The following is a 14940-nucleotide window of genomic DNA, read 5'->3' as shown; positions in this document are numbered from 1 at the left end:
CCCGTGGGACAAACCCGGAAAGGGGCGTGACTTCGGCTCTAATTGGTTCCTATGGTAACAACACAGCTCTTCCTCCTTGGCTAGCTAACGTTAGTTGGCGGTGTACGTTAACAATGCTAGCTACAACAATGGCGAAACAAGCATGATTGAGGCGTGATTATAAAATTGAATAGAATTAATATATTTAAAAAAAAACAGTAGGCTAAGAGCTGAGGAGGAAGAAACGCCTCTGCCCGGAAGGTTAGCCCGGAAGTCAGCTCCCCCGGCGGTGACCCCAGTCCGCTTCCAGGTCAACCTGCTGCGGTTACACCTGCTCATTTATCCGTTATTGATGAACCACCTTCACTGCCAAAAAAAAAACGGGGGAAATTACACAGAGCTTCAGGAACCCGTCAACAGAAAAGTTAAGCCCGGTCAGTAACTAAAAGTAATTGTGAGTTAAATGAAGTAAATCGCTCTCCGGCCTCACAGTGAATACACTAATGGACACGTCCAACTTCCGCTAATGCTAGCAGTTAGCTTGCCATCCTGACGAAAAGGTGAATGAACTTCAATCAACACGTCAGTCAACGTGAGTCAAACACACCCATCTCCATCCATCTGTCTGTCTCTTTGTCCTGTAAAATGACCCTCTGTGTATATTTTCTCCTTGCTGTGTTGCTAGCATTGACAAGTAAAGTATTAATACCACACTTGGAAAAATACTCAGTTACAAGTAGAAGTCCTGACATGTTCATTCATTTTTCAGGGAATAATAACTGGGTCTGATGGGAAAATCTTTTTACTTCTCAAGAAGTACTTTTACTTTTGGTACTTTAAACATATTTAACTTTCAATACGTATGTACTTTTTTGTGATTTTTTAATGCAGTACATCATTTTACAGTGTTGTACTTTTACTCACTGTAGGTGAAGGATGTGAGTATTTCATCCAGCACTGCAGCTGAATATAAAACATTAGACAGTCGTTGTTTTCTGAGGACAAATTCAAAGACTGTCAGAGAGAAACAGTAGTGTTTATTAGACGAGCAAGAGGTCAGTGGTCTGCTGCGCTCTCTGGTGGAGCAGAGAGGAACTGCAGCTGGTGCAACACTGGTGCAACACACCTGACTCACACACACACACACACACACACAGATTTGTGCAGAGTCACAGTGATGTGAGCTTTGAGTCATCGAGCAGCTGCCACACAGAGAGAGTTTGTCTACTTCAGTATCTGGGTCGGTCTGACTCACCACTGTGACATCTGCCTGTGTGTGTGTGTGTGTGTGTGTGTGTGTGTGTGTGTGTGTGTTTATATCTCACAATGACTAAGCGCCTTTGATCGTGACCGAGTCACCTGTCTTACTGCTCTCTCTCTCATTCGCTCGGTGCCTCTTCTGGCCTGTAAACAGTCTGATGTCAACACGATAACATCTGATTTACTGGATGGAGGAGTGTGTGTGTGTGTGTGTAATCCAAGCCCCTCGCCGTCCACCTGTCTCCCCCCCCCCCGAGCATCAGATGACTCACAGGCAGCAGGTGAAGAGAGAAAAGAAAGAGCAGATGTGGAAAGAAAAGAAAAGAGAAATAAGAGGTGGGATAAGTCATTGCTGTGGAGGTGATCAAAGGAGAGATGATGAGTCACTGTTGATATTAGATAACGTTCAAGTTTGGCCTTAATCCTGGAAAACGTCTGACACAATACACTGCTCCTCTTTATCTTCTCTGAGTTTACTACTTTAATTTTTTTAATCTATGCACATGGGTTTCATATATTACACTTCATTCAGTCAGAAGGGGTGACCTTAATGTTACTTCACTTGTCAGGGAGTTTAACCCCATCCAGGGTGTGAATCACTGCATGAAAAGTCTGATTTTCATCAGTTGTCGTTACTGTAAACAACGATGTAAAGTTGCTTGTTCTGCTGTAATTCAAATCAGTTTGTAGAGAGGAGTCCTTGTATTTTGAAGTGGATCACTGACTTTCTGTTTAAATATGGACTTTTGTGTGAAAATGGTAACAAAAATTAAAACATGCTTTGCAAATTTGATTGAAAACACACTATATGACATTAGCCCCAGTATTACCTGTGATCCTCTAGTAATTTGTAATATTTCTTGGTTCGTCTGTGATCAGCAAAAACAAAACTATATATTTTTTTACATTTTAGAAAAATGATTACATTTTTTTTGTTTATTTCATTTGTGAATCGTGATTTTTTTTTCCTTGGCGCAAAAACAAAAACTTTTTTTCACATTATAGAAAAACGAGTAAAACATTTTTGTGTGTGAAACTGAATAAAAAAAAATTTCATAGGACCAAAGCCTTTTTTTTTTGGGGTTAGGGTCAACCCTAACCCTAACCCCATAGACATCATTAATGTATTCAGGTGGCTGGTATCTATGAGTGAATAGTTTGATGTGTATCTGGTGACCTTAAATTATAGTTAAGCAGTTATGGTGGTTAAAGAGGACTGCTGGGCCATTCTTGTATTATTATGAGTTGAATGATGACGCCCTCATGCAGTATCTTTGCCTCATGTCACCTTCAGCTCTCTTGCGCCCCCCCGTGGAGACTCTTGGCTCTGTCGTTCAGCTTGTCCTGCAGGTTTTTTGTCACAGAGCATGTCCTGGTGTTTAAAATAGAGTCTGGAGCAGTTAGTTACACAACGGAGGAGCCCAGATTATAATCCCTGACCTTCCCCTGTGATGTTAATCCCATTTGATGGAGCTGATGACACGAGATAGATGTGACACAGGAACAAAAATGTGACGAGATGTCTTTTGCTGGTCGGCCTGAGACCAGAGACACTTTTTTTATTTCTGTCAGTGCGAGGCCGTGGCTACTTCTGGAAGCTTCAGTAGAAAAGATGTTTGTTCAGTGTTTGTCACAGCAGCACAGCTCAGATCGACGTGTGAATCCAGACACAACTCAGGTCAACAAGTTCATCTGTGTGTGTGTGTGTGTGTGTCTGTGTGTGTGTGTGTGTGTGTGTGTGCGTGTGTGTGTCTGTGTGTGTGTGTGTGTGTGTGTGTGTGTGTGTGTGTGTGAGTGTGATTTACCTTGTCCTGGCAGCAGCATGTGTGTCCCACAAGGGAAATAATTCACTGAAGTGACAACACATGATGATAAGAAAGGGAGCTAATCATAACCTACTGCTGTGAGTGGCTGACACTCACACATGGTGTGTTCACAGTAACCCCTGGAGAGTTTGGTGTTTGTGTGTGGGTGTGTGTGTGCGCCCTGCCCTTGCCTAAATTACACCCCGAGGATCATGGGTAATCACTGAGGATGTTTAACCACAGTGAGTGTGACTCAGAGGAGCTCTGCTGCTCTGAAACAGATCTGTGGTGTCGGGTTGTTTTGTTGTGGATGAAGCGCTGCAGAGAGTTATAACCTGAATCTGCAGCTCCCTTTGGCTTCACAGAGCTTTATGTTGAGTTTCATCTTATTTTATAGCCGTCTGTCTAAAAAGCCACTGTTCACTACCTGCTCAGAACCAAACAGCAGCTGGTGAACATAGTGGAGCATTAAGCAGCTAAAAAAAGACAGATGTATTTCACCAGGATGTTGGTGGAGACCAAAAATGGAGCTACTGTACAAGAGAGCAAAGATTGGACTTGATGTTGACGAGGTGGACAAAAACATGACTCAAGATTATCCTGATAGATATTCAGCATTTTTCTGATTATCTGTACCTGAGATTTTTCTTGCCAATAAAATAAACTATTTAAAAAATGTGCAACAGCCTATAAACACTGAATAATCAGAGTCTGCGAAGTAACCAGTAACTAAATGTACCAAGTAAATGTGGTAATGTAGGAGGGGAAGCATAAAGCAGCAGAAAATGGAAATAAAAGTAAAGTAACTGAAAATTGTACCTTTGTCTGGTGCGTATGAAGCCACTTATTTTAAAAAATGTGTTGATCCTAATAAGTTATTTAGATCAACTTTAGCACTTTATATGTGATGTCAGTGTGGGAACGCTTTGATCAGATATTACATTGTCGATTACTAAACATTTGTGAGGCTGTGAAACAGGATTTAAAAACAGGATGCAGTCATTTTCAGACGAGCTGCGTTCACTGACAGCAGTTTGACGAAGTGCTCCTGAGCAATATAAATAAATCTGGTCGGGCTCGAAGAAATTAAACGGCATTTTTAGCTAAACATCTGATGATAAATGAATTGATAATAAAGATAATTGCTAGTTACTCTTACACCACCCACTAGGAATCATATAATTTTCCTCTTATCCTTAAAATTAAAGGCAATTCGTGGCCAGTTAAGTCGATCATCCATCACGTACACCGACTTATTCCTGCTAATTAATGTTTACAACCCAGATGTGAGCAGCAGAGGGCAGCATTACAACACACTCCAACAAGATTGAAATAAATGAAGAACTAAACATTAAGTCGATTAAGATAAAAATTATCAGTGTTAATTTTGAGTGATTAGGTTAAAAATGCCAAATCTTCTTTATCTTATATGATAGTTAACTGAATATTCACACAACTGTGAAGTTGCGAGACTTTTCACTATTTTAAGACATCGCACAAACAATTGTGTCAATAATCATCAGATTAGTCAATAATACAGACGATCCTTATTTGCAGCCGGAGCACAAACTCAGGTTTATGAAGGCTTGTAAAATCTTTTGACACTGAATCTCTCCTACTGTTAAGAGCAGAGGGCTCAGGGTGTGTTTAAGACATATATTATATGTATAATGAAAATATTAAAAGATGTAGAAAAAAACTGTAGTATGAAATATTCTAGCAGCCGACTGTTCAACAGCTGTGAGGGCAGGATGAGCGTCATGTCTGTCAGCAGGAAACATCGTGCTGTAACTCAACTTCTGCTTAAAATTTAATATTCAAGAAACTTATTGAATGTGTGTTTCCCCAAAAAAGTTCTAAAAAATAAACAAATGTGCAGCTAAACATCTGAATATTAACCGTTCCAGCTTTAACAGTAAATACAGGACAGAAAAGAAAACAGTACCACCAGGATTGATGAATCAATTATCATTATTATTATTGATCCCACAGCGAACATCAAAAGATGAAAAACAAAACATTTCTACATTCTGTTGGTTCAAGTCGTCCGTGCGTCGGTTTAGTCCTTCGTTCGCTTGTCGACAGTCAGACATCCAATCAGGTTTCAGATCCTCGATCATCAGGAAGTTCACCGGGTTTCCTCCTTTAAAGCTTTTCTACAAAAATATGACGAGTGACGACCGATGGCAGTGTCAGATCTGATCACGTCGTCTGATCGATAAATCAACAAAAATACAATCAGGATATGTTTACATACATTTTATATATAGATTTAGATCTCTCCCAGGATTAGAAGCACTAATATATACACACACACAACTGCTGTCTGTCTTATTGGGTCCAGTCAATCAATCAATCAATTGAATATCAGAAGCTCTCAGATTGTTCAGAAGGCAGCATTTCTCTCTCGTCAACAATATTAACACTTTAATCAGCTGCAGGGAATCATGAAAGACACAGAAATGTTTCTGAGAGCAGACTGGGACCAGCTGACCAGAGACTGGACTGCATTTCCCAGCATGCAGCTGGTCTCTGCTGGCAGCTTCCCAGCAGGGCTGAAGCCAGAGTTTGAGAAAATACTGAGGTCCCACAGTAGAGCCCGTCACAATGAAGACTAATGTTTGATGAGCCGCCAACCAAACTCCATTCAATTTTTTTGCGTATTTAAAAAAAAAATAATAATAATCTTCTACACATTCAGGTTCGTAATTCTAGTAGAAAATACTAAATGACCTTAATTTGAACTTTAATGTCTTGCTGGAAATGTCACATTTAGATATTTGGTCTAAAAATAGATCAGAAACAGCCAAAAATGTTTTTTTAAATGTCTGCCGAGTCTTTATGATTGTAAACTGAACACCTGTGGACTTGGATAAAACATGACATACTCGTGGCTCTGAGAAATTGTCATAGGCATTGTTTTTTAGTGTTTTCTGATATTCTTTAGACCAAATGTTTTATGTATTAATTGCTTATTAAAACAATCATTGATTGCAGGCTCCTTGTGTCAATTAACTCCTTAAATCCTCCCTGAAATTAACGGAGGACCTCAGTCCTCAGTAGAAGCTACGGCTCTGCGTCCCAGCACATTCAGGCAGCAACTTTCAGAGGCGACACGTCGTTATTCAGTCTGAAATCCAGTTTGGGGAAAGGGGGATTAAGACTTAATTCTTTAAGTGAACTTATAATGCTAAATATTTGAGCTGAGCAGTGACTGAGAGGTGGAATCAGTTTATCTTACACAAGATCTAAGTCAAAAAGACGAAGAACACAGGAGATAAAACAGAGATTTAACAAATGAACAGATCTAAACAGGATCCAAAATAGAACCAGCTATTGGAGCCCAACCAACCTCTGTAGATAAATACCCTTTAATTTAAAGCAAACACAAAGTCCTCACAGTCCTGCTCTCTGATTGGCTGTCGGGAGCTAATTCAAGAACTCAAAACACTCAAGTGTGCTGAGTTTTCCCAGTTCAGACGCTGACTGAAGTGGATTTCAGGGGGAGCTGAACTCAAACAAACAAAATCTAATTCTAGCGGAGTCTTCCTCGACCATATTAGATCCTGTAACTGTAAAACAGGAAGTTGTTTTAATGTGTAAAGTCACCGAGTTTTGTTTTCTAATAGTTTAGAAGGAAACACATGAAAGCTCTTCCTCTGTCGACCTGAGGAAAATAAAACAACTGACTCTATTCATTTGTGAAAATGTCAGTTGAAACTGTATTAATAGACAATGAGAGCTGAAACTAATACCTGATCATCAGAAAATTAATCATTAATTGATTGTCACGGTAAAAATTCACAAGGAATTTTTGCTTTTTCAGTTTATGTGACAGTAACGTAAATATCTTTTGGTTTCAGACGGACAAAACTTTGTAACTTCAGGCTTCAGGAACATATGATTTAACATTTTATAGACCATCAAATCTTTTTATTTATGTTAAAATGCAAATAATCGTCAGTATCGCTCCCATATATCAAAGTCAGCCTCAAAGATCTTGTGGTTCAGATTTTAAATGATCAGTTTTATGTTCCAACATGGCGGCGTGTTCCTGTAACAGCTGATAAATCTGCCTTCAAACATCACAGATCTGTTGGTCACCAGCAGCTGTGACCGTCTCGACCCTTCTTCATACTTCTGCTTCTCATCGCCCGCTATGCTCTCAGTAATAACGTCAGCTATAGTCGCAAACAACAGCGTCGCCTCTAAAAGTTGCAAACAAACCCGCCGTCTTCTCTTCTTCTCATTCCTCATGTTTAACAGCTACTTATTTACACAGTAAACCAGACATTCGTACACAGTAACGTTTTTAATCCTTTTTCCACGAACAGGAGCTCTCGGCGGCACCGTTTGGCGTCCCAGGAGTGGAGACTGTTGCCACTTGAAGGTGAGGGAATCAAAATTCTCTTCAGTTCACATTTCTGCACGGTGCAAACATCCAACCTCCTCAGGTGCTCACAAAGCTTTGTTTGTTCAAAGGTATTTACGTTCTACAGACCCAGTCGACGGTTTATTCATGAGCGCCTGTTTGGTGTTCGACTCTTTGAGAAACCAAACACTCGCCGTTCAGACACACTGGACCGACACTGTTGAAACCTCCACACACCATGGTTCAACCACAGCGCGAGCTACTGGACTAATTACTAAACCCCACCCGTCTGAGAGTCTATGCAAAAAGGCAAATCAAACATACCCCGGACTGAAGAGGATCTGAGACACTAAAGCTTCCTGTGTGGCTGATTAACAAGCCACATAACGATCATCTGACCAGGAAGTGAGGACTAAACTAAAACAATCAACAGTTCTATGGGTAAGACTGCGTCAGACAAAAACTTTATGCACAATCAAAATGCAAACATGAACTGAAAAAAGGCAAAAGATGGTTGCTGCAGCAACAGGAAATGAACACAGTCTCAAAAAATGTTTAAAACAAACAGAAATCTAAACGGCCTAAAAGGAAGCAGAGTTTTTGAAAATAAAATAAGACACACGTCGAGCTCCAGCGATCGATCAGTCCAACAGGAAGTCTGTGTGTTGGACTTCTGAACACATTCAACTGAACAGTAAACCTGCAGCCGGTCAGCCTCATTTGTGATTGGTCGGTGGGGGCAGGAGAGGGGCGGAGCGATCGTTGGTGATGGTCCTTTTGAGTTTTATTCCTCTGATCTGGGTCAGCATGTCTCCTCCTCCACCCTGGGGCAGCTGCTCCGGGTCCTGGTCCTGGCTGGAGGGTGGAGGAGCCTGGGGCTGATAGTGAGCACTGTGGCCCACACTGGAGGGCTCTCCCTGGGACGCAGAGGCCTGGAGCTGGGCCTGCTGCTGCTGCTGCTGCTGCTGCTGCTGCTGCTGCAGGAACAGCTTCTGTTTCTGCTGCTGGGTCAGCTGCTGCTGAAGGTCCTGTTGATGTGGTGGCGGCTGCTGCTGCTGCTGCTGCTGCAGTGATTGTTGATGCTGAAACTGTTGCTGCACTTGCTGCTGATGTTGCAGCTGTTGCTGAAGTTGCTGCTGCTGCTGTAGCTGACTGTGTTGCTGCTGCTGCTGTAGCTGACTGTGTTGCTGCTGATGATTGAGTTGTTGGTTGATTGTCTGCCGTTGCTGTAGTTGTTGCTGATATTGCAGCTGCTGCTGCTGCTGATATTGCTGCTGCTGCTGCTGTAGTTGACTGTGTTGCTGTTGATGATTTAGTTGGTTGATTTGCTGCTGTTGCTGTAGATGTTGCTGGTACTGTCTCTGTTGTAGCTGCTTGGCGTTGCTGCCCTCTGGAGGCAGGGTGGGTACAGTAGGTACAGGCACCGGGATGGGCATCTGACCAGGGACCAGCTGGTAGTACGGTGATGATGAGAAGGAGGGAGGTAAGGCACTGAGGCTCTGTGTGGAGGTGCAGAGTTTACTGTAACCTAAACCTCCTGCTCCTCCAACAGAGGGCGCTGTGAAAACATTCTCATCACTCCCTCCATTTCCTGCGAGGGCTTTTAGCGGGACCTGCGGGGTAGAGATGGGGATGGGAACCCCACCGCTGATCGTGCCTCTGCGATACGCCGGCTTGGACGACGGTTTGCGCCTGATGGTTGCCGTCTGGGAGGGCAACTGGCGGACGGACCTGCCCATCAGTTCGGGCTCGGCCAATAGGCTGACGGTGGAGGAGGGTCGCTTGGACTGAGCAAACTTCCTGTACTGGAAACTGAGATCTGAGTTCCTCGGGATGGTGGAGGACTTGTCGAAGTCCGACTGGTTGTTGCCGTGGGAGAGGTGATGTAAGGAGATAGAGTCGGCGTCTCCATGGAGAGAGATGGACTCGTAGTCAACTAGAGAGAGAGACAAAGAAGATATTGGACTTCTGTTATTTCTTATCTTGATGACATTTGATAAAATGTTCTCACGTCCTCGTGAACAAGACAAACAGAAGCAGCAGAACACGCGATCACATCAGTGACTCATCGGTCGATGTGTGTCTGCGTGTGAACAATTATAAGATGCATCATTGTGGAAACTCTTACCTAACAAACAGGGAACACACAACCCAATCAGTTTAACGTCTCACACACACACACACACACAGATCCAGCACAATGTTCTGAATAATGAAATTATAAATAGACACCATGTTCGTGGGAATGACGTAAAACTGTACAACATCATCAAAGGTCAAACAAACACAAGGCGAGGATGTAAATCACATGTTCAACCCTGCTGAGTTTGTTTTCTCTGTAGTTTGATTAGGGATGACAATTTTAAGCAATTTCTTTAATCAATAGCTGTTGTAATCAATTATTAGTTAATCATTAATTGGCCTGATGTGTGAAATATTGGATGTTTTTCTATTAGAACACTATTTTAATCAGGAGGTTATGAGTTAAAACAACAGGTGAGTTAAACACCTGGTTACTTGAATGATACTTAGCAGCTAAAATGTACTAATATCGGTACAGGATGTTTTTTGTGTTTCTTAAATTTAAAAAAATACACATTTAAAGTAACAAGATACTTTTTGATGTGTTTGTGCCCATCTCATATCTTAATTCTTAGTGGCAATTAATCACTAACATTCCTAATTTTTGATTTTTTGATCAAAATGATAATCAAACATTTCATTCTCTTCATGCATCAGCAGCCAACAGTAACAAACGGATGATTTACATAAAGGATGTTCGTTTTAGTACCAAAACATTTCACTGACAAAAATAATAATGATGATGATCAGCAGTTTTTATAATCGCTAAAACATTTATGTCTTTTTTTTTTTTTAAGCAAACAAGTTGATTGTGAGGATTTGCAGCGCTTCTGGTCATTATATTTGTGAAAATAAGCAACAAAAATATCTCCGAGTTTTAAAAATAAAGTAATTTGAAGACGGCACTCTGAACGTTGGGAACGGAAAAAGATTTTCTAACATTTTACAGACTAATAATTACAGATCGACCAGTATGTTGTTTCAGGTCTGATGCAGATCCAGGAGACCGATAACTGATGTGTATTTGCAGTAAAAACTGAAATCTTAGTGTCAAAATTGAGAAAAAACAATGATGGAATTTTACGAGTACAACTTTGTGGTACTTGTACTTGAGACTTAGAGACTTTTTATTATTTATATTTATTTTATATTGGCTAGTTACATGGTTGAGATGATTCAGTGTTGATAGGTCATTACTCATGATGTTTATCATGACATGCGATTGAAGCTTTGACTCTAACTGAGGAGATAAGAAGGCAGGCAGACAGACAGGCTCATTAACAGACAGGTAGTCAGAGACCTACCATAGAGGGGAGGATCTCTCCTTACAGCTGGAAGAGAAGGAAGGAAGTTTAGCCGAGAAAACACAAAACTACAGACAACCAGAGAACCAGAGAGGAGAGAGAACACCAGCAACACAGAGAGATACAGAAGAAACTAGTGATCAAGTGAGACGACAGACTGAGAGTCAGATTCATCACCAGCAGAGGACGGCTGAGAGGTTCAGACAGTTCATCAGGTTCAGTGTTAGAGCTCCTCAGTCAGCGTGTCCATGCTCTGATCTAATATAACAGACTTGTGTTTGTTGGTGAAGTTGCCTATTTAGTGTCTATGTGATCACAGAGTGCTTTAAGTCAGACAGCTTTCAGTTGCTTCAGAGTGCACAATAAGACATTTTCTCTCGTTTTTTTCTGTGACTGCTGAATGATGCAGAAAACCAAACCAATTATTATTTTCTGGCAGAAATGTGTTTTGGTTCTTCCTGGTTGTGGAATCTAAAAATGAAGGACGGGTCATTACGTCACTGAATCTCGCTTTGGGGCCAGACTGTGGTGAAGTCAACAGGAGAAACACAATAAAACCCAACATTTCGATGTCGTATGACTTCTGATTTCTTTCTTCCGCCTTTCTGGAGGCCTTTCTTCACCAGAAGTCAAACAATGTAGATGCTGTATGTCGTGTTTTAGTGTTTCTGCATGTTTCTCCCATTGACTTCAATACAGCTGGAACCACAACCTGGCACCAGAGTGAGATTCAGTGACGTAATGACCCTTCCTTCTTTTTTTGGATTCCTTGGTTGTGTGTGTTTTTAATCGTGCATATGTGTGTGTGTGTGTGTACTCACTGTGTGTGTGTATGGTGTCCTCAGAGCAGGACGGGGTGGTGGTCTGAGTGCTGTAGCCGCTGGAACAATGCAGAGAGTCCCTGCTGCTCCTCGGGGCGTCCGAATTCAACGCACCCAACGTCAACGCCAGCTGATCCCGGGCCGAGCACGACTGAGAGGAAGAGAGGGTGAGGTTATAATGTTTGATATTACATTTAGGTTTTTCAAAATAACAGGAGAGATTTTAACCAAGAGAAATAGAGAGGTGAGGATACATGGGGAGGAGACAAGGGAGGATGAAACAAGGAGAAAAGGGAACGTTTACCCCCTTTTCCACCAAATCAACTCCGGTTCTTGAACTGACTGTTTAAGATTCTCGTAACCTTGTAAACAAGCAAACTCGCCCGCTTGTCCTCCAGTTTTGAGCCAAATGATTGTAGTCGAGGACGCCTCATCAACAGAGGGCTGCTGGGAACCAACTTTTCGAGTTCTGAGCCACTTTAACCAGGATGGTGTTAGTGGAAAAGGGGCTATTGAGATAACCGAGGAGGTGAGAACAAGGAGGGAGGAGGGAAAAAGAAGAACAAAGTAGAGGAAACAAGGACAGAGATGAGGAGTGGAATGAGGGGACAAGAGGAGGAGGGAAGAGAGGAGATAACAGGACAGGGAGGAGAGGGGAAAGGAGAAGGAGAAGATGGGGGTAAACAAGGAGAGGAAAGGAGACAAGGAATGGATAGGTTTAGAGAGAAAACAAGGAGAAAGGAGAAAAGAAAAGATGAGGGGAGAGGAAGGAAAAGGTGATGAGGAAAAAGGAGAGGAGATCAGATGAGGAGGTGTCGTTGTCTGGTCTCCTGCTGCCCACCTGTGGTTCATGTTGATTTCTAAATCAGTATGAACTCTCCAGGTGTTTTAATTAGAAGTGAAATGTTTGTTTGGACCTCAGTTATAACCGCGCTGCTCCGTGTTAATTACCTTCCCAGACGCAGACATGGCCCGAGCTCTCTCTCCGTGGTGTGAGTAGGCGTGTGGGGGCGCCAACAAGCCGTTCTCCGCCCCTCCGCTCCCCCCAGCAGCGAGCTGATTGGTGGAGCCGACAGCATCCTGTCAAAAATAAACCAGTCAGTCAGTTTAATGATCAGGTACAGTCAGTGTGAACGACACAACGTCACAGAATATAATCCCATGGAGCCGACGTAGAAGTCCAACACACATCAACACAGCGTCTCTGTACAGCAGCTGAGACAGCAGGTATGAACATGGTTTAACATCATTGAATCAAAGCTGTTAACATCTACTTCCTTGTGTACATGTTATAAAAAATAAAGTAAATTTTTAAAATGATAACTGTTAAGATAAATGCCGTATTGACTGTATGAAGCAGGACTTCGACATTGGCTGCAGGTCTGAACATCAACACAGCGTGAGAGAAAATCTGCTTCTACTCCACAGTGTCCAGAGAGAAATCTTAACTTTGAAACAGCTAAAACACTTTTAAAGAAGCTGGTGTTGCCTGTATTGTTCTTATTCTCAACAAATCCCATGAAAAAAAAATAAATAAAAAATAATACCAACAAAGTTGTTAGTCCGTCTCTCAAAACTAGACATGACTTTCTTTTGTCTGACGGCTTACACATATGTAGTTTCTTGTTCAAAAAAGGTTAAATAATTTCCTAAAACAGCTGCTCGCTGTAGTTTATTACTCAGAAAGGAATAGTATATTTGCTGGGGACTATTTTCAGCGGCGGAATAATCCACATTTGGTGCTTATGGACGGTGTGTGGGGGGATCGTGTGTGTTCAAGGTGCTGAAGGAAAACATGTCAGTGTAACAGCGTGAGTCATCGATGTGTGTTTAACAGTTTTTGGGTAACATTGCTCCGTGTGATTAATGTCACTAAGATATTAGATATTAAATAAACAGAAAGCACTTGTTGGATCAGTTAGTTGTTAGTTTTGGTCCTCTGGGATTTGTTAACGACAAGAAAAATACAGAATATAACTTTGGGAATAAACTCAATTTAAAGGTCCAGTCTGTAGGATTTAGCGTAGGTTAAATTCTTAACAGTGATTAATCGATTGATGATTAATCATTAACATCCCAAGTCTGGAGAATATGATTTGTAAGCCGAGGCTCAATGCATCAGTTATAACGGTTTGTTGATATTTCACTTGAACATGTTGCAAATCCGATAATATTTTGATTAATTGATCTTATTTCAGCCAATAGATCCTCCTTAATCCGACACACTGGACCTTCAAAGCAAACAGAACTGATATACGTCCATCTCGACTACACAGGCAAAGAAAACACTCAGTAATCACAGGACCACGGACGAGACGCCACTGACAGCAATATCAACACCGTGTAAATCACACCAAAGCTCCACGACAGTCACTCGGTGACAGGAGAGAGATATATGACGAGGTGGGACGAAGGCTGGTTGAGGTTTGCAGGGCGGGACGAGGTGATCACATGCGGATAAGTTGGATATACAGCGAGGAGGTGCAACATATTGATACTGTCGATTGATTAAAACTCGAGGAGGAAATGCCCTGAAACTGTCTGGAGATCAACACAGGCTGTTTGATTATTCTGCAGCTATTTCAACATATTAAGTCAGAAGAATAAAACAATTAAAAGCTGAAACGATTAGTCAATAATTCATTTTCCATTCCTGCCAACACTGCTGATTCTGACCCTCTCTCCCGCTGAGCTCCTGATTGGCAGCCTGGTGTTGGCAGGCATGATTTCGATGATCATATTTTAATGCTCTCTGGTTTCAGCTTCTCAAATGTGAGAATATTCTCTTTATGCTCACAGCTTTAAGTAAGAAACATTATCAGTCATTGGATAAAGACTCCACTGAATTGTTAAGTCACATACAGACGGAGAGACAAACAGACACGAAACGACGGACGGATTCACATCGTAGATACAAACAGACATAACAACACGTTTAAAAGACACCGACAAGGCAGAAAATATACCATGAACACACAGACACTCAGGCAAACACTATCACTGCAAAAGAGAAACGCACACAAATGTACAAAGTTTTGTGGAAGAAGAATAAAGTTTAACATGAGACGTAAACTCCAGATTTTATGAGGTGAAACCGGAGCTGGATCAGAGATAAACGAGGTTCACTGACACACGTGGAGACGATGAAGTCGGAGACATTTAAGGTGGAATCAAAGGGACTCGGTCCTGAGTGACCCGATGGAAACATGAGGAATAAAACGTCTGGAGTCATGTGAGATGGGTTCAAACCGATGGAAGACAAACGATATGAACACAGGACGGTACTCGGGTTGGGAGGAATGTAATAGTTTTTTTCT

General features: G+C 41.8%; 1 protein-coding gene and 1 long non-coding RNA gene across 6 annotated transcripts in view; one reads left to right on the top strand and one right to left on the bottom strand.

Moving 5' to 3' along the window:
- The first annotated feature begins 78 nt into the window (after nt 1–78).
- Nucleotides 79–14934, top strand: LOC311254952. 5 transcript variants are annotated; one of them, XR_014622290.1, is made up of 5 exons: nt 79–571; nt 7379–7434; nt 11648–11790; nt 12583–12850; nt 13900–14934. It is a non-coding gene; the product is annotated as an uncharacterized lncRNA (long non-coding RNA). The 5 variants fall into 5 exon arrangements; XR_014622291.1 differs by having other exon boundaries at nt 13822–13902; XR_014622292.1 differs by lacking the exon at nt 13900–14934 and adding an exon at nt 12984–13802.
- Nucleotides 4998–14940, bottom strand: part of mtss1 (MTSS I-BAR domain containing 1) — a 65948-nt gene continuing 56005 nt past the window's right edge. The window contains 5 exon segments of the mRNA XM_084348999.1: nt 4998–8168; nt 8171–9352; nt 10803–10829; nt 11624–11774; nt 12575–12703. Of these exon segments, the coding sequence (XP_084205125.1) occupies nt 7972–8168; nt 8171–9352; nt 10803–10829; nt 11624–11774; nt 12575–12703 (1686 nt within the window). The 3' untranslated portion in view covers nt 4998–7971.

The sequence above is a fragment of the Pagrus pagrus genome (genome assembly GCF_965226575.1).
Source record: "Pagrus pagrus genome assembly, chromosome: 3".
NCBI lineage: Eukaryota > Metazoa > Chordata > Actinopteri > Spariformes > Sparidae > Pagrus > Pagrus pagrus.
The sequence above is the reverse complement of the archived record's forward strand: the minus strand, read 5'-3'. Positions and strand labels throughout refer to the sequence as shown.